Source organism: Zophobas morio, unplaced genomic scaffold, assembly GCF_036711695.1.
Source record: "Zophobas morio isolate AGI-343-1 ecotype UQ-CSIRO unplaced genomic scaffold, CSIRO_AGI_Zmor_V1 ptg000008l, whole genome shotgun sequence".
NCBI classification, from domain to species: domain Eukaryota; kingdom Metazoa; phylum Arthropoda; class Insecta; order Coleoptera; family Tenebrionidae; genus Zophobas; species Zophobas morio.
The window spans coordinates 13,264,441-13,284,315 of NW_026972113.1; the positions used below are offsets into that span (position 1 = coordinate 13,264,441).

General features: G+C 33.4%; 1 protein-coding gene and 1 long non-coding RNA gene across 3 annotated transcripts in view; both read right to left on the bottom strand.

Annotated features, from left to right (window-relative positions):
• The window catches only part of Gaba-b-r1 (metabotropic GABA-B receptor subtype 1), a 237,871-nt gene that overhangs the window by 114,833 nt on the left and 103,163 nt on the right, over positions 1 to 19,875 (bottom strand). For both annotated transcript variants that reach the window (XM_064050983.1, XM_064050982.1), the window contains exon 2: positions 8,344 to 8,580. In XM_064050983.1, the coding sequence (XP_063907053.1) occupies positions 8,344 to 8,580 (237 nt within the window). The remainder of the gene's footprint in view (positions 1 to 8,343; positions 8,581 to 19,875) is intronic.
• Positions 18,365 to 18,839, bottom strand: LOC135124884 (uncharacterized). Its single transcript, XR_010279840.1, has 2 exons — positions 18,746 to 18,839; positions 18,365 to 18,688 (listed from the first exon to the last, which is right to left on the bottom strand). It is a non-coding gene; the product is annotated as an uncharacterized LOC135124884 (long non-coding RNA).

Below are 19,875 nucleotides of genomic sequence, written 5' to 3' on the forward strand. Positions count from 1 at the left end.
TCAATATCATCCTCAACCTCCGTCCTCCCGCAAATTGGAAGCGAAAAGTGTCAAGCCAAGTTACCGCCGCATTAATTTTTAACCTTAAGAAAGAATCACCACACAAACAAGGGTTCTACAAGCCGGTAACAAACCCTCCGTTGACCTCTCCCCCAAGCAAAACATCAAACATTCACGCGCCCGAACTCCATTTTTTTATTAGCCCGTTTAAAAAATCTCCTTTTACGATACTTTATAATACAGTGTACGTCGCCATCATATCACCATAATAAAAAAAGTTATTGGCGATAAATTTCACGAGGACCCAAAATGGCGTCCATAAGAAACAGACGTTAACAGATACATCATCCTAATAAAAATTTATTTCCCACCTAGATGCCGACGCCCAAAAAAAAAACAATACGTCTTTGTACGTGTTCGCTCTTTGTAATATCCACCCGTTCAGAAATAATTTGAGAAAACTCGTCGCGACGCCGACGATAAATGGCATTTTAAAAATGAAACCACCGAATCATAGCACATATTTCAAGCGCGCCATCGGAATATCAGCGGAATTTAGAGGAGTTAAGCGCAAATATGGGGGAGTGGCTGGCGGCGATAAAAAATTTACGGGGGCCTTGACGCCGGATTGGGTTTTTTAGAGATTATTCGCAAGCATCGGAGCTGTTATGTAGTGAGGGTTCTGGTTCACTCTGACCTCGTTTGAACTGAGTTAGAACCGCCACTACGTTCTGTTTCGAAAAAATCTATCGGTGGCTTATCTCGCATTATACTCAAACTATTAAATTGAATCTAGATCCTGCACCCGTAATTAACATTCCCAACCCGTATGCCTCGCCGTTCCATTGAAAGCCCGCTTTATCACAGACCCATCGCCGGAGCAACGCAAATCCAATAAATATTCTTGTTTGTGTAAACTTAGCATAAACATCAAAACGCAACCAATATTCCCATTATTCATCCCGCACCGCTGACGTACGTTCCTTTTGACTTTCTTACATTTCGTACGCCGACTTATTACACCGAAAAATGCGCGATAAATCCTCGACAAACTAAAGAATGACTGACGTCCCGACGCCAAGAAAATTTATAGATCCATCTTTCAAAACCGAGCGGTGAAAAAATCGTGCGGTGCATTAAATAACGCTCTTTTTTGGGCGCACTGTCTTTTATTTCCATTACGTGGCCGGCGGCGGCTTTTCCTCGGAACAAAACGCGTTTAACTGCAGCCAAATTATTCGGATTCATCGCAACTTTCCATATAAACGTGGGAAACGTGTTTGTCGAGTCAGTTACAATTGAAAATTCTCATTGAACTTTTTGGTGTGTACGTTGAAACGAAATTACGCGCTCTTTTGATCAAAAGGGCTTTGAATAATGCATGATTTTCGGGTGTGTGTAGATATTGTGTCGAGTTATCTTGGCGAATGGTTTCTAAACCAGTGAATAATTAATCCGAGTGAGTGCGTTCCTTAATCGTTATCGGCCATTTAGCGAAACGCGCCTGTTTGAACTTTTTTACATTGTCCAGACCCCACTAATACAACAATGACCGATTGTTAGCTCTTAATCATAAAAAAAATAAAATGACCATCATAGGGTTTCATATTGTGGACACCACTAATACAATAACGACCGACTCTTAACCCAGTAATTATTTGAAGAAATGTCAGCTATTTCGGTCCGACTTTAAAACCCAATCGATACCGAAATATGATGAAACTAGAGCCACACATGCATATTTTACGAGGTCCTGGCATAAATTAAAGTTTCCCCCCACGAACCGACATCTCCGGCGAAAAGTGTAAGCCGGGCCGAGCCAAATTAAAACATTTTTAATATAGCACACTAAAAGCAAATGAAATTCTCTGTTCGCATCCGCGACGAAAAAAATTCCCACGCGTTCGTTCATTTTTTTTTATAAATAACAAAGTTAGGCGCAATCAGCTTTTGTTTGAGCCGAAACTTTTTGTACGGCGGGATTTAGCTTTTCATCGTGCGTTGTGATGTCCATAAAGAAACTAATCTCATCATGACGCGAGCCGAATTTTATTCGCACTCTTGCATGAATAATCAAAACGCAAAAATCTCGTCCGAACGAAATTTATTATCCCGTGTTGCTTTACATAACGTTCGGTTAGTGTCCTGTCTGTTCTTTTACGACTTCTTCAAAAACTGTGGCACATATAAAGCGACGGCCCGTTTTGGCGTGATTTATGTTGAGGGAGAAATTACGGAATTCGGGGAGTTTGCGAGCAATCCTTTTCATCCTAGTAGGGTCGACAATACGTATGAATATAAATACGTTCTTGAATCTGCTTCCCATTAAAAAATATTCGGTTTGCTTATCTCAGATTTTCCATATTTCTATTCAATTTCGTCCTGCGATGAAAGGAATCCTTACGCGAAATCTCAACAAGCTCGATAATAATGCGCAAGAAAATATTATTTTTGGAACGGAGGAGTAAGAAGGCTTACGGATATTTAGAGGGGTTCTTATTCGAGATTTCGAAATGGATCCGTGCCCACTCTTTCAACGCTAATGGATTCCGGGATCGCATTAGCCGTAGACGACACTCGCAACAGGCATTATTTAACACTTTTTCGAGTCGAAACGCCAAAAGTCGAGCCCCCGACGACATCCTAGAGGCGCTACAAGTGTATCGATACGGCATTCGCGATTTTGCTGCCCCCCGACGACACCCTCGAGTCAATCGCACGTCATTCGTGCCGGATTTGATGAAGAAGTGCTTCCAGTGTCTGGTTACGCTGTTAAAAATGCATATCGACTATCTGCCAGCCCTCCCATTGAACCGTAAGTGGGTCACGGTTAAACACCCATCGATTCCTCCCCAGCAAAAATAAACCGTTTCTCATATCACACATAAATAAGTTTATGGCTTAGCGACTGCAGCACTAAAAACTTTTACAACAAAACCTTTACCTCGATGCAAAAATATAGAGCGCCTCCGAAATCCGGGATTCCGGCGAGGGAAAAAATGACACGAACTTAATCTCCCGACGAACTTTTCGCGAAAACAAGAAATAGGATTACCGCGACCGATACGAGAGGAAACATTAAATTTTTTATTGATCTGAATCGGTCCGGCTTTGTGGCATCGAGAGATCACGCACGATTTAGTGTCTCGGGGATGTTCTTTTTTCGCTGGAATTATTATCTAGACACCTTTGCTCGTGTTTGGGAAATAAGGACCTTTAAACGGCCCATTTAGCTGCCGCGATATAAATAACCTCATCGTGACGGGTATTCAGGGCTAAATTAACACGTGAACCCTCGTCAGCATCCTGTCTGCTGATGGTGTTATGAAAGAGGGTTTCGAACTATAAATACGGCGGATGGGACAACGGACGATATCGGTTTATTGTTGGTATTTAGCGATTCGCAGAGGGGATGATAATGCGCCCTCGTGCACCCCAACTGAAAACTTCTACAACCATATGGAATGTTAATCGTGTTCGAAATTTGAACCGGAGTTCGGGGTATTACACTATATGTGTCTCCGTGATGATGGAATCGTTGCGTAATTTCAGCTTCTCCACCCACCGTAATAATATTTAATCGACTTCCCGGCAGCTCCATAAAATACGTCCGAGCGAATTGCGTAAAAACATAACGACAAAATAAAAGTCATTATCGGAGTGTGTTTTTCAATAATTGCCCTCCTGGCACTACCGAGAGCGCCAAGATAAACTTTCTCGAAAACAAATAATAAATTGCGGTCCGGTCCGAAACTCCTCGCTTCGTGTTTAGTTACATCGCTACAAATAAAAGTCGTTCTTTGAAGTTGATATTCTCGGCTATTACCTCCACCTGCTTGTTTTTTCCTAAGACCGTCGTCGTATAAATCGCGCGAGGGAAGTTCGGGGCAGACAAACAACCCTGTCGGTAAGAGGGGCGCACTAAAAATAGATTCTGCTGCATGTGCAGTTTCCAGAGATCATAAAACGAAAGAGGGAAAATCGCATTCGTCTTCGTCAAGATCGAAATAAAAACAATAAAGTGGACCGAAGCGCCGTCTGGCGCAGGAGCCAGCTGTTTCCACAATTAAGAATTTATACGCCGAGAACTAGACTGTTTTGCATACTAATAAAATTTTGCGGCCTATAGTCGGCGCTGACAATGCTCGAAAAACTCCCTGGTAAAGCGTCAGCTATGAGCTACAATAAGATACTCATGCACGTGTGATCTATGAATCCGTGTTAAGTTTTCACCATTCAGATTTTTGGAAAAAAAGATCAAAATTTTGTTCCAAAATCTTACAAACGTGTTAAGGGTAATTTTTTTTGTTTATCCTCTCCCAAAAAATGTATGTCTTCATCTCACAATCTTGCTTAATATCAGTGCACTCATAGTTTTTAGAATTACTTATACAGGGTGACTCAAAAAATTAATGAACGAAGCAGTTTATTGTATTGATTAAATCAAAAACGACTCACTCCATTTTCCCGAAAATATGGGAATAGGGCATTGTTATTATTAGTATTACACTGCATGTCTTCAAATTGACATTCGAGTCTTTGCAAAAATGGTGATGAATTCGTCAAAATTGTAAAGTCGAAAAACTGTAACATTGAAAAATCGAAAAATTGAAGAATTAAATAACGAGAAATTGAAAATTTAAAAATAGAAGAATTACAAATCGAAAAATTAAAAATGCAGATCGAAAACATGAAGAAATGAAAAATTGAAAACTCATAAAATTGCAAATCGAAAACTTCAAAACATAAAAACTGAGAATGCCGAGTTGGAAAATCGAAAAAATGAAAAATTTAAAAGTGATAACTCGAAAAGTTGCATGTCGTAAAATTGAAGAAAGAAAAAAGAAATCAAAAATTGAAAAATAGTAAATCGAAAAATTAAAGAACCCAGAAATTGAAAAAAAATTAAATTCAAAGAAAAACAAGAAATTATAAAATCAGAACGTCCAAAAATCGAAAATCTGAAGAAATTCTAAGATCGTAAAATTGAAAAAAAAATTATTATTACATATTTATGAAAGCTAGAAAAATTACAAATCAAACATTGAAGAAACGAAAAACTGAAAAATCATCAAACTGAAAAACAAAAAATCTAAGTGTTAAAAAATCGAAAAATTGAAAACCCAAAAATTTCAAATCGAAAAATTGAAGACATGAAAAATTGCAAGTCTAAAAATTGAAACATCCAAAAGTTGCATAGAAGAGTTGAGAAACAAAGAAAAAATGAAAGATTGAAAAATTGCAAATCGAAAAAACTGAAATTGAAAAATAAAAAATTATAAAGTGGGAACATTGAATATCGAAAAATTGTAAAAATAAAGAAAATACCACAAGAACGAAAAGTTGTAAATCGAGAATTTGAAGAAAGGAAAAACGGAAAATTAAAAATCGAAAACTTGACAAATTTCAAATCGAAAAATTGAAGAAACAGGAAAAATGAAAAATTCCAAAATGCAGTGAGTAATTAAAAAACTAATGAAAATAAAAAGCCGAAATCAAAAGTTGCAAATCGAGAATTTGAAGAAATGATTAATGAAAGAAGCGAAAAATTGAAAAATTAAAAATTGAAGAAACAAGAAAAATGAAAAATTCAAAAATCGAAACATCGAAAAAACAATTGAGTAATTAAAAAAATTATGAAAATTACAAACGAATCGAAAAGTTGCAAATCGAACAACTGAAAACTCGAAAATTTGCAAATCGAAAATCTGAAGAATAAAAAAAAAAATAAAAAATTGAAGGACTGAAAAATTTGCCTTTTTTTACTTGAATTTTTCAGTTCTTCAATTTATCATTTTATACTTTTTCGTTTTTTCATTTTTGATTTTTACACTTTCATAGTTTTGGAATGTTTCCATTTTTTTTATTCGAAAAGTTGAAGAATCAAAACACTAAAAATTCGGAAAAAATTGAAAAACTGAAAAAATGAAAAACTTCAAAATCGGAAAAGTGGAAAATCGAAAACTGCAAATCGAAGACACGAAAAATTGGAAATCTCAAAAATTGTATAATCGTTAAAGTTGTAAAGTCAAAAAATCGTAATATTGAAATTTTCAAAAATTGAAAAATTAAATAACCAGCATTTGAAAAGTTAAAAACAGAAAATTACAAATCGAAAAATTGAAAACTCAAAATTAAAATTTTTAAAATGTAATAATTGAAAAATAGAAAAATTCTAAGATGGTAAAATTGAAAACCTGAAAAATTTATTGTATTTGAAAAATTTAAGAAATAAGGGAGGAACAACAAATTGCAAATCGAAAATTCCAAAATCTAAAAATTGAAACATCCAAGAGTTGGCTAATCGAAAAACTGAAAACCCCATGTCGTAAAATTGAAGAAACAAAAAAAAATCAAAACCTGTAAAATTGCAAATCGAAAAATTAAAGAAACGAGAAATTGGAGAAATTGAAATTGAAGGAAAAAGAAGAAATTATAAAATCAGAACCCTCAAAAAGCGAAGATCTGAAGAAATTCTAAGATCGTAAAGTCGAAAAAATAAAAAAAAATAAATTATTATTATCGCATATAAAATAAAACTAAATAATAAATTGCAAATAAAAAATTCAAGAAACGAAAAACTGAAAAATCATGAAACTGAAAAATCTAAAGCTGAAAAAACAAAATAATTAAAAAATCCAAAAGTTGAAAAATCGAAAAAATGAAAATCTACAAATCTCAAATCGAAAAATTGAAGACATGAAAAATTGCAAGTCTAAAAAGTGAAACATCCAAAAGTTGCATCGAAGAGTTGAGAAACAAAAAAAATGAAAGATTGAAAAATTGCAAATTGAAAAATTGAAAAAACTGAAACTGAAAAATAAAAAATTATAAAATGGAAACATTGAAAATCGAAAAATTGTAAAAATAGAGAAAATAAAACACCAAAACGAAAAGTGGTAAATCGAGAATTTAAAGAAACGAAAAACGGAAGATTAAAAATTGAAAACTTGAGAAATTTCAAATCGAAAAATTGAAGAAACAGGAAAAATGAAAAATTCAAAAATTGCAAACCAAAGAATTGAAAAACAAAAATTGAAAAAATAAAAAATACTAAAATCGAAACATCAAAAAAACAAATGAGTAATTAAAAAAATTATGAAAATTACAAACGAATCGAAAAGTTGCAAATCGAAAATCTGAAGAATAAAAAAAAATTAAAAATTGAAGAACTGAAAAATTTGCCTGTTTTTGCTTGAATTTTTCAGTTCTTCAATTTTTCATTTTATACTTTTTCGTTTTTTCATTTTTGATTTCATAGTTTTGGAATGTTTCCATTTTTTTATTCGAAAAGTTGAAGAATCAAAACACTCAAAATTCGGAAGAAATTGAAAAACTGAAAAAATGAAAAACTGCAAAATCGGAAAAGTTTAAATCTCAAAAATTGTATAATCGAAAAATTATAGAATCGTCAAAATTGTAAAGTCAAAAAACCGTAATATTGAAAATTTCAAAAATTGAAAAATTAAAAACCAGCATTTAAAAAATTAAAAATAGAAAAATTACAAATCGGAAAATTGAAAACTCAAATTTGAAAGTTTTAAAATGTAATAATTGAAAAATAGAAAAATTCAAAAATGGTAAAATTGAAAACCTGAAAAATTTGTTGTATTTGAAAAAATGAAGAAATAAGGGAGGAACAACAAATTGCAAATCGAAAATTCCAAAATCTAAAAATTGGAACATCCAAGAGTGAAAAATTAAAAAATGAAAACCTGTCGTAAAATTGAAGAAACAAAAAAAATCAAAACCTGTAAAATTGCAAATCGAAAAATTAAAGAAACGAGAAATTGAAATTGAAGGAAAAAGAAGAAATTATAGAATCAGAACCCTCAAAAATCGAATATCTAAAGAAATTCTAAGATCGTAAAATTGAAAAAATAATTGCAAATCAAAAATTGAAGAAATGAAAAACTGAAAAAACAAAAAATTAAAAAATCCAAAAGTTGAAAAATCGAAAAATGAAAACCCACAAATTTCAAATCGAAAAATTGAAGACATGAAAAATTGCAAGCCAAAAAATTGCAGAATCTAAAAACTGAAACATCCAAAAGTTGAAAATCCTGAAATATTTTAAAAAGAACAGAAACGAAAAATTGCAAATCGAAAAACTAACGAAAAACAAATGAAAAACAGAAGATTTGAAAAGTTCAATTAAAAAATTCTGCGACTGGTTTTTACTTTATAGAGGTTATAAGAAAACAAAAATCTCAAATTTTTTTATAATTTCGACCAATTTTTGAAACATGGCAATCGTAAGCTTTCATATTGTGCCCATAACTATTTTCCTAGAATTTTTTGGCACCGCGGCCTTGTTCACCGTTTGACGACTATGTATCTCACCTCGCTGTCGTTGCTGTGTAATTTGAGCAAGTATCCGGGCAGGAGGTCCTTCCTCCTGTTGACGTCCTCCAGGGCGAGGTTGGCGGCGGGCATGCAGGCCTGCCCCCCCTGCCATCCGCCCTTGCCGTTGATGGGAAAGATGCCGCCGATGTGCAGGACATTGCTATCGTCGGACGGGAGTGACACGCTCAAACACACGTGGAAAACTATTGCCGCGCCGATCCATTGTGGCCAGTACTAGAACAACAAGAGCTCGTTGAAACGCTACAGCTAAATTACACACAAATATTTTCATAACAATATCGCAGGAAATGCCGCTCGGAAATTAATACGTACAAAGGGGGTTTTAGGAGCGCCTCGAACAGACAACGACAAAATTGCCGCATGCTGGAGGGGCCATAAAAGTGATCAACTAGCTATCTAATGGCCGTTTTGGCAATTTATGACTGACGTCATGCACTTTACGTTTACTTTACTACGTAGTGAGAGGAAGTCGGGGAGGGGCTGCCTTTTATGGATGCAGGTACGGCAGATACTCGGGGGCGCTTGTCATTCTTCGGATGACAATGGATTCGTGCAGTCGGTATTAAACCTTTTCGTGGTTTGATTGCCGGCAATCGATTTACGACTCAGATAACAAACATCCACTTGCCGAGGAAATCTTTATTTGAGCAATTCCCTTGATTTGTGCCGGTTGCGAGTGCAAACGTAAAAACGCCACTCCGACAGCATTAACTTGTCATAAATACAGTCAAACGGCGACGAATTTCTAGCACTTTGACAGCTAATTAATGAAGCCACTGATATTATCCTCGTAATAGCCCAACTTTATAATCTCTTGTAGACTTGCAAATCTTATTCGATTTACTAATTCACTTTGCTATGAATATTCTAGTAGTGCTGAGCTAGAGATCCCGAAATTGCGCCATTCTACTCGACTCCGGGGCATCCTTATTACGTAAGTGGCCATTTTATACTAAAACTAATCTCGACAGACGATTTTTTACCTAACGTCTTAATTAATCCCGTGAATAGCGACGGGATAAAAGCCCCGAAGATGGCTGGTTAATCAGATAAAGAGTCCGGGATAGACGAATCGCGTCGATTTCCATCCCACCGACTGCGCCATTTATGCAACACTCGTACAGAAAACCGGAACCGAAGCTCGCGTTGAACAAATAAACCGCAGATCATTATACACAAGTACGATATTCCTCCAGGGTGCAGCGAACTTCCCCGTTTCCGCGCGCACCATCCAGCGAACCTGTTGAATATTCCCGTTCCGAATTACGGGATTAACGGGCTTCCAATCCAAAAAGTGCGACTGAATAATTGTCCACAGCTCCTCGATGCACGTTAACGGCGGCGTTCCTGCGCGCTATCGAGAATTCCCGTGAAAAATTCATTATTCTCCATAAAATTTTTAGCGCACGTCCTGGGAGTGCTTCTGGAGTATCGGCCCGCGTCCACCCGGAGAGACCATCCAATTGGAATTATTGATGTTTTCACGGGAAAAATAACGTCGGCAGTCTCATTTCGGGAAAGTTTGGTCGATCGTGGCAAAAACTTGGAGAATTACTCTCGGGCTCGGGAAAAAATTACCCTATGCACAAACTTCCGACACGTTCACCCTCTTACGGTTATTTTTATTGCACGCGTCGTTCTATTGTTCCCATTCGAATAAAAATCAATTCGGCATAAGGAGGCGGCAAAAAGTGGCGTTTTCGGGTGGGGGTTTTGCACTAACTGTCACGAAGATGATGTTTTCGTGTTATCGGAATCCCACCGACTGCGCCGTTCGGGGTGGATTTCGCAATTAGGATCGAATGATGGATTGGTCGGAGTCGATCTGGTTGATAGACGCTAATTTCGGCGTGCTCTGTGAATCAACGTCGGGATTATATTAAGTCAGCTTTAGTGCGACCAACATGTAATTATATGACGATGGGAAGATCTGGTGCAGGCTTAATAGTGTTACGTGTTGTAAGCTCGGAATATAATTGGGAATCTGACGGCGATCTTATCATGTGCCGAGCTAAACGAGGACCGCAAACACCGGCTTTGGGGCGTTTTTCCGTCAGCTTTCAGCTTGCGGTTTTTAGTCACACCAGTTATTAAAATAATACCGTTCCTTAACGAAAACAAATAATAATAATCCCTCCTTTGTAAGTACGGCTCCCGGCCGGCCGAATTCACGCATGTTTTCCCCTTCAAAGGCTCCTCTACGATATTAGTTCTTGAATACTTTATACAATATAACCACTTAGATCCGCGGAAGTTAAAAGAAAGGCAGCCGAGGGAAAGAATCCATTCCCGTCGGCCAGGAGCGGTTTAAAAAGCGCCCTCGCGCTATCGATTATGAGAAGTCGACGAGAAGTTATTTGCAAGTCTTGTGAAATTCAAACAGCAAACCTTTGCTTTGATACGCATTTCAAAGGAATTCCATTCAACCACATGACATTTTTCAACTGATTGACAATCCGCGTTCGGATATCGGCGAGGGTCTATTTGCCGACGAGGAGAGATTTTCGAGAGTAGGCTCTTGATCGCCGGACCGGCAAATTTTACCTGGATGAGGAGGAAATGCACCTTGGAGGTCGTCTGGAAATTAATTAGGTCGATTGGGAGGTGGACAGGTGTTTGTGGTTTTGGCAAGGAGCTTGCGGTAATTATAATAATAACAGTAATAACCTTTATTTTCCAACAAGTTGGACTGAATTACAGGGAAAAGTGTAACAAAATGCGTGCAGTCAACAACTAATTAACAATTACAAGAAAATAACATAGTAGTAAGTATTTATAACTAAAAATAATAAATTTTCTAAGATGTGAGAGATAAATATGTTTTTTATGGAGTAATATCACGATTTTTGATATTTATATTGTACAAAAAAAAGTTAAAAATGTGCGAGAGTTTAATCGTGGAATGGTGAAGTTAATTTGAAGCAGAAAGTTGAATACAGTCAATTTTGTTATTCAAACGCTTAATTAAAAAATTAATTAGATTAAAAATACGACGAATACTTATTTAAACAAATGGAACTAAACCTAAGTAACAGCAAATTATAATCGCATCCTTGTTGATAATAAACCCCATTTATTAAAAATACTAAATACTAAGTACTTAGATATTATACACCATATTGATATCTACTTTTAATTAGTGAACACTAAAGACAAAATGTTACTGTAGAACGAAAATTTTTATAATTTCTGTATAAGAATGACAGCAATTTTCGTTCGATTAAACCAATTCTAACCAGTTTTTTGGAAAATTGTTGAGAATTTTGAATTCACTTTTCGTGTTTGTAGGAACAGATATCGTGACGACGATTTCAGATTTATAATTGGCGGAAGATTATCTGCAATTTGACACCAATTTTCGGCTGATTGAACCGATTTTAACCATTTTTTGTAAAATTTTTTGAAAATTTTGAATTCAATTTTCGTGTTTATTGGAACAGATATCGTGATGGAGATTTCAGATTTCTAACTGGCGGAAGATTATCCACAATTTGACACCAATTTTCAGTCGATTGAACCAATTTTAACCATTTTTTTGGAAAATTTTGGACAATTTTCGAATCATATTTTACTTGTATTTCAATAGATGTGGTGAAGGCAATTTCAGATTTATAACTGGCGGAATATTCTCTACAATTTCACACCAATTTTCAATCCCTTGAACCAATTAGAACCATTTTATTTTGGAAAATTTTTGAAAATTTTGGAATCATATTTTACGTTTATTTCAATAGATACCGTGAGGGCGATTTCAGATTTACGATTGGTGGACGATTATCTACAATTTGACACTAATTTTTAGTCGATTGAACCAATTTTACCCATTTTTTGCACAATTTTTAAAAATTTTGGAATCATATATTTTTGCTATTTTTAACTTTTTTGTTATACTATCTGCTATAAGATTTATTTCTCATTTCACATGAAATAAATGAGAGAACGGGTGGGTGGGCGGGGCTAAGTTTAAGTTTTTCATACAGAATCTTTTATCAGCAAGCAATGGCGATTTCAGATTTGTAACTGATGGAAGATGATCTACAATTTGACACCAATTTTCGGCCGATTGAACCGATTTTAACCATTTTTTGTAAAATTTTTTGAAAATTTTGAATTCAATTTTCGTGTTTATTGGAACGTATATCGTGACGGAGATTCCAGATTTCTAACTGGCGGAAGACTATCTACAATTTGACACCAATTGCCGGTCGATTGAACCAGTTTGAACCATTTTATTAAAAAAATGTTTGAAAATGTTCGAATCATATTTTACTTTTATTTCAATAGACCGTGTAGACGATTGCAGATTTATAGTTGGCAAAAGACTATCTACAATCCGACACCAATTTTCAGTCGATTGAATAAATTAGAACCATTTTTTTGAAAAATGTTTGAAAATTTTTAATTCACGTTTCCTGTTTATTGGAATGGATATCGTGGAGGCGATTTCTGCTTTGTAACTGGGGAAAGATTATCTACAATTTGACATTAATTTTCGGTCGATTGAACCAATTCTAATCACTTTTTTCGATAATTTTTGAAAATTTTATAATCATATTTTACTTTTATTTGAATAGATATCGTAAAAACGATTTCAGGTTTATAACTAGCGGAAGATTATCAACAATCTGACAACAATTTCCAGTCGGTTGAACCAATTTTAACAATTTTTTTTTGAAATTTTTGGACAATTTTCGAATCATATTTTACTTGTATTTCAATAGATGTGGTGAAGGCAATTTCAGATTTATAACTGGCGGAATATTATCTACAATTTCACACAAATTTTCAATCCTTTGAACCAATTATAACCATTTAATTTTGGAAAATTTTTGAAAATTTTAGAATCATATTTTACTTTTATGTCAATAGATACCGTGAAAGCGATTTCAGATTTATAATTAGCGGACGATTATCTACAATTTGACACCAATTTTTAGTCACTTGAACCAATTTTACCGAGTTTTTGGAACATTTTTTGAAAATTTTGAATTCAATTGTCCTGTTTATTGGAATAGATATCGTGATGGTGATTTCAGATTTCTACCTGGTGGAAGATTATCTACAATTTGACACCAATTTTCGGTCGATTGAACCAATTTGAACCATTTTATTAAAAAAAAAAAATTGAAAGTGTTCGAATCATATTTTACTTTTATTTCAATAGACACCGTGAAGACGATTTCAGATTTATAGTTGGCAGAAGATTATCTACAATCCGACACCAATTTTCAGTCGATTGAATAAATTAGAATAATTTTTTTGAAAAGTGTTTGAAAATTTTTTATTTAGTTTTCGTGTTTATCGGAATGGATATTGTGAAGGCGATTTCAGCTTTGTAACTGGCGAAAGATCTAGAGTTTGACACAAATTTTCAGTCGATTGAACCAATTTTACCCTTTTTTTTTGGATATTTTTTTTAATTTTGAAATAATATTTTACTTTTATATCAATAGATATCGTGAATGCGATTTCAAATTTATAATAACTGTCGGAAGATTATTTACAATTTGACACCAATTTTCGGTCGATTGAACCAATTTTAAGCACTTTTTTCGATAATTTTTGAAAATTTTATAATCATATTTTTCTTTTATTTGAATAGATATCGCAAAAGCGATTTCAGCTTTATAACTGGCAGAAGATTATCAACAATTTGACATCAATTTTCAGTCGGTTGAACCAATTTTAACCATTTTTTTTTGGAACATTTTGGACAATTTTCGAATCATATTTTAGATTTTTAGATGTGGTGAAGGCAATTCAGATTTATAACTGGCGGAATATTATCTACAATTTCACACAAATTTTCAGTCCTTTGAACCAATTATAACCATTTAATTTTGGAAAATTTTTGAAAATTTTGGAATCTTATTTTACTTTTATGTCAATAGATACCGTGAAGGCGATTTCAGATTTATAATTAGCGGACGATTATCTACAATTTGACTCAAATTTTTAGTCACTTGAACCAATTTTATCCATTTTTTGGAACATTTTTTGAAAATTTTGATTCAATTTTCGTGTTTATTGGAATAGATATCGTGACGGCGATTTCAGATTTCTAACTGGTAGAAGATTATCTACAATTTGACACCAATTTTCGGTCGATTGAACAAATTTTAATCACTTTTTTGGATAATTTTTGAAAATTTTATAATCATATTTTACTTTTATTTTAATAGATATCGTGAAGGCGATTTCAGATTTATAACTGGCGGAAGATTATCGACAATTTGACACCAATTTTCAGTCGATTGAACCTATTTTAATAATTTTTTTGGAAAATTTTGGACAATTTTCGAATAATATTTTACTTGTATTTCAATAGATGTGGTGAAGGCAATTTTAGATTTATAAGTGGCGGAATATTATCTACAATTTCACACCAATTTTTAATCCCTTGAACCAATTACGAGTATAACCATTTTATTTTGGAAAATTTTTGAACATTTTGGAATCATATTTTACTTTTATTTCAATAGATACCGTGAAGGCGATTTCAGATTTATAATTAGCGGACGATTATCTACAATTTGACACCAATTTTTAGTCACTTGAACCAATTTTACCCATTTTTTGGAACATTTTTTGATAATTTTGAATTCAATTTTCGTGTTTATTGGAATAGATATCGTGACGGCGATTTCAGATTTCTAACTGGTGGAAGATTATCTACAATTTGACACCAATTTTCGGTCGATTGAACCAATTTGAACCATTTTATTCAAAAAAAAAAAAAAAAAATTGAAAGTGTTCGAATCATATTTTACTTTTATTTCAATAGACACCGTGAAGACGATTTCAGATTTATAGTTGGCAGAAGATTATCTACAATCCGACACCAATTTTCAGTCGATTGAATAAATTAGAACCATTTTTTTGAAAAGTGTTTGAAAATTTTTAATTCAGTTTTCGTGTTTATTGGAATGGATATTGTGAAGGCGATTTCAGCTTTGTAACTGGCGAAAGATCGAGAGTTTGACACAAATTTTCAGTCGATTGAACCAATTTTAACCTTTTTTTTGGATTTTTTTTTTAATTTTGAAATAATATTTTACTTTTATATCAATAGATATCGTGAAGGCGATTTCAGATTTATAATAAATGTCGGAAGATTATTTGCAATTTGAAACCAATTTTCGGTCGATTGAACAAATTTTAATCACTTTTTTGGATAATTTTTGAAAATTTAATAATCATATTTTACTCTTATTTTAATAGATATCGTGAAGGCGATTTCAGGTTTATAACTGGCGGAAGATTATCAACAATTTGACACCAATTTTCAGTCGATTGAACCAATTTTAATCATTTTTTTGGAAAACTTTGGACAATTTTCGAATCATATTTTACTTGTATTTCAATAGATGTGGTGCAGGCAATTTTAGATCTATAACTGGTGGAATATTATCTACAATTTCACACCAATTTTTAATCCCTTGAACCAATTACGAGTATAACCATTTTATTTTGGAAAATTTTTGAAAATTTTGGAATCATGGTTTACTTTTATTTCAATAGGCACCGTGAAGGTGATTTCAGATTTATAATTGGCGCACGATTATCTACAATTTGACATCAATTTTTAGTCGATTGAACCAATTTTACCCATTTTTTTGCACAATTTTTAAAAATTTTGGAATCAAATATTTTTGCTAATCGTAAGTTTTTTGTTATACTATTTGTTATAAGATATTATTTCTCATTTCACATGAAATAAATGAGAGAACGGGTGGGTGGGCAGGACTAAGTTTAACTTTTTCATACAGAATCTTTTATCAGCAAGCAATGGCGATTTCAGATTTGTAACTGATGGAAGATGATCTACAATTTGACACCAATTTTCGGCCGATTGAACCGATTTTAACCATTTTTTGTAAATTTTTTTGAAAATTTTGAATTCAATTTTCGTGCTTATTGGAACGGATATCGTGACGGAGATTTCAGATTTCTAACTGGTGGAAGATTATCTACAATTTGACACCAATTTTCGGTCGATTGAACCAATTTGAACCATTTTATTTAAAAAAAAAAAATTGAAAATGTTCGAATCATATTTTACTTTTATTTCAATAGACACCGTGAAGACGATTTCAGATTTATAGTTGGCAGAAGATTATCAACAATCCGACACCAATTTTCAGTCGATTGAATAAATCAGAACCATTTTTTTGAAAAATGTTTGAAAATTTTTAATTCAGTTTTCGTGTTTATTGGAATGGATATCGTGAGGCGATTTCAGCTTTGTAACTGGCGAAAGATTATCTATAATTTGACACAAATTTTCAGTCGATTTTTTGGATTTTTGTTTAAATCTTGAAATAATATTTTACTTTTATATCAATAGGCGTCGTGAAGGCGATTTCAAATTTATAATAACTGTCGGAAGATTTTCTACAATTTGACACCAATTTTCGGTCGATTGAACAAATTTTAATCACTTTTTTGGATAATTTTTGAAAATTTTATAATCATATTTTACTTTTATTTTAATAGATATCGTAAAGGCGATTTCAGGTTTATAACTGGCGGAAGATTATCAACAATTTGACATCAATTTTCAGTCGGTTGAACCAATTTTAACCATTTTTTTTTAAATTTTGGACAATTTTCGAATCATATTTTACTTGTATTTCAATAAATGTGGTGAAGGCAATTTCAGATTTATAACTGGCGGAATATTATCTACAATTTCGCACCAATTTTCAATCCCTTGAACCAATTATAACTATTTTATTTTGGAAAATTTTTGAAAATTTTGGAATCATATTTTACTTTTATTTCAATAGATACCGTGAAGGCGATTTCAGATTTATAATTGGCGAACGATTATCTACAATTTGACACCAATTTTTAGTCACTTGAACCAATTTTACCCATTTTTTTGCACAATTTTTAAAAATTTTGGAATCATATATTTTTGCTATTCGTAACTTTTTTGTTATACTATCTGCTATAAGATTTATTTCTCATTTCACATGAAATAAATGAGAGAAAGGGTGGGTGGGCGGGGCTAAGTTTAACTTTTTCCTAGGGAGTCTTTTATAAGCAAACAATGACAATTTTTGAAAATTTTGAATTCACTTTTCCTGTTTATTGCAACAGATATCGTGAAGGCGATTTCAGATTTATAACTGGTGGAAGATTATCTAGAATTTGACACCAATTTTCGGTCGATTGAACCAATTTGAACCATTTTATTAAAAAATTTTTTGAAAATGTTCGAATCATATTTTACTTTTATTTCAATAGACCGTGAAGACGATTGCAGATTTATAGTTGGCAGAAAATTATCTACAATCCGACACCAATTTTCAGTCGATTGAATAAATCAGAACCAATTTTTTGAAAAATGTTTGAAAATTTTTAATTCACTTTTCGTGTTTATTGGAATGGATATCGTGAAGGCGATTTCAGCTTTGTAACTGGCGAAAGATTACCTATAATTTGACATAAATTTTCAGTCGATTTTTTGGATTTTTGTTTAAATCTTGAAATAATATTTTAATTTTCAATTTTCGATCGATTGTTCTAATTTTAATCATTTTTCTGGATAGTTTTGAAAATTTTGCAGATTCCTTTAATATACAAAAATTTAAAATTTGATTATCTGTTATTTAATTGTGTATTTAGAAAGTTGTTTTTTTAGGGATTTGTGTTTTTCTAATTAGTTAAGTGTTTTGTCCGACAATATAGAATTTTTATATTGATTTAAATTTTTGAGTTTTTTTTTAATATTTCATAGAATGTAGAAACTTTAGAATCACTTCTTAGTGACTTTTGGGATCGACGACACCAAGTTTACCGAATAGAAACATTTTTAAATTTTCAGTATTAAAATCAGATTGGTGGCAGCGGTGTGATTCTTGTCATTTATAACACTGTTTGGAATCTTCTGCTAATTGGAGTAATCCAACAATAATACTGCTACTTCTTCTTTGATGGTCGATTACTTCATGGATACGCATAATATAAGTTTAGGAAATGAGATGCTAAATTTACACCTTTGCTTTTTAGCAAACGTTAACCGCAAAATATATTACTCCAAAGAAAAATTAAATTCCAATTAAATAATATACAGGTGAATATATCGACACTAGCTCTTTTAGCTGCTGCTTCCTTGGAATCTTTAAGCTCTTGCTCACCCAAATATTTTATGGAAAAAATCTGGTGTGGTAGTTTTCACTGTTGGTGCTGTGGTTTCTTCATTTCCAGTGGTCGTTGTAGACTCTGGATCAGGCTGTTCAGTGGTAGTTGTGGTCGTTGTTTCGTCTTTTTCTGTGGTAGATTCTTGTGCTGAACTCAAACCCAAATCCCACACCTCGCGAAAGTTCAATTTAGAAAATAAATCAAAATGACAGAAAATTTAATTACTTACCACAACCAACAACAAAATCGCCGCTATTCGCAATGCCATGGCTACTCTTGGTTTGATTTTTGTGTACCTTGGGTGGTTTTTATACTCGCCTTTATCGGCTAACCGTGGACTGAAGGACGCATAATTCACTAATATTAATGCACTTTTATTTGCTATTTTTTGACATTTACATATTGTTTATGCCACAAAACTAATAATTCGTATTTATTATCACTTGTGAATCATGAAAACGTACTTTTGTTAGTTTGCGTCGGAAATTCCTGGAAAATTTTGCGCAATTTTGCCTTAAAACCATCAAACTACAATTATGACCGTTTCCTTTACTTTATTCACATTTTTTATAAAATGGATCCAATCAAATTAGCAACAAATGTCCACAGTGAATTTTTACTCCCTTTTTTAATAATTGTCGTTGTTTCTACACTTCCATCATCCGAAGCTTCAGGACTAATTTTCGCCGGTTCTTCGTCTGGGTTCGATGGTTCTTCCGACTCTGGTTTTTCAGTGTTGTTTTCCTCTTCTGGTGGATCAGCAACCTTCGGATCTGTGTCTTCACCGGCCGACCATGAAGGCAAATCCGACACCTTCGGAATTTTCAGTTGAAGAAAAAACAACAACGGAATCTACTTACCAATGAAACGAAAAACAAAACTACCACCACTTCTTTCAGTGCCATTTCTTATTCTTGGTTTTTAATCGACCTGGTGCCTTTTATAGGCACCTTTTATCGCCAAAATGCTCATTGAATGACAAATCGAACGTTAATGTTTCTCTTTATTACCATCTTTATTAGTAATAAGAATGTTCGGTTTGAAATTGATTTTCACGACATAAAGATTTTATGTTTGTAAGGCGGCTCGTTGCTCGTTGAACACGGAAATGCAAGTTGTCGCTATTTAGAGGTCCGTGTCTGAAGTGTACTAAGTTTTTCAGTAGAGAATTTTCGAACTAGCGAACCGATCGCTTAGGCTTCTGGTATGTTAATTCCTAGTGAAATAATAATCTTTAATTGAAATCTTTTTACGCAGGAAAGAGATGCTTAATACGTGGTCATTCGGCAGCAATGATCTAAGAACTAATGGATGGAATGTTGAGGCGCGTAATACCGCTCGCATGCGGTGACAACTAGA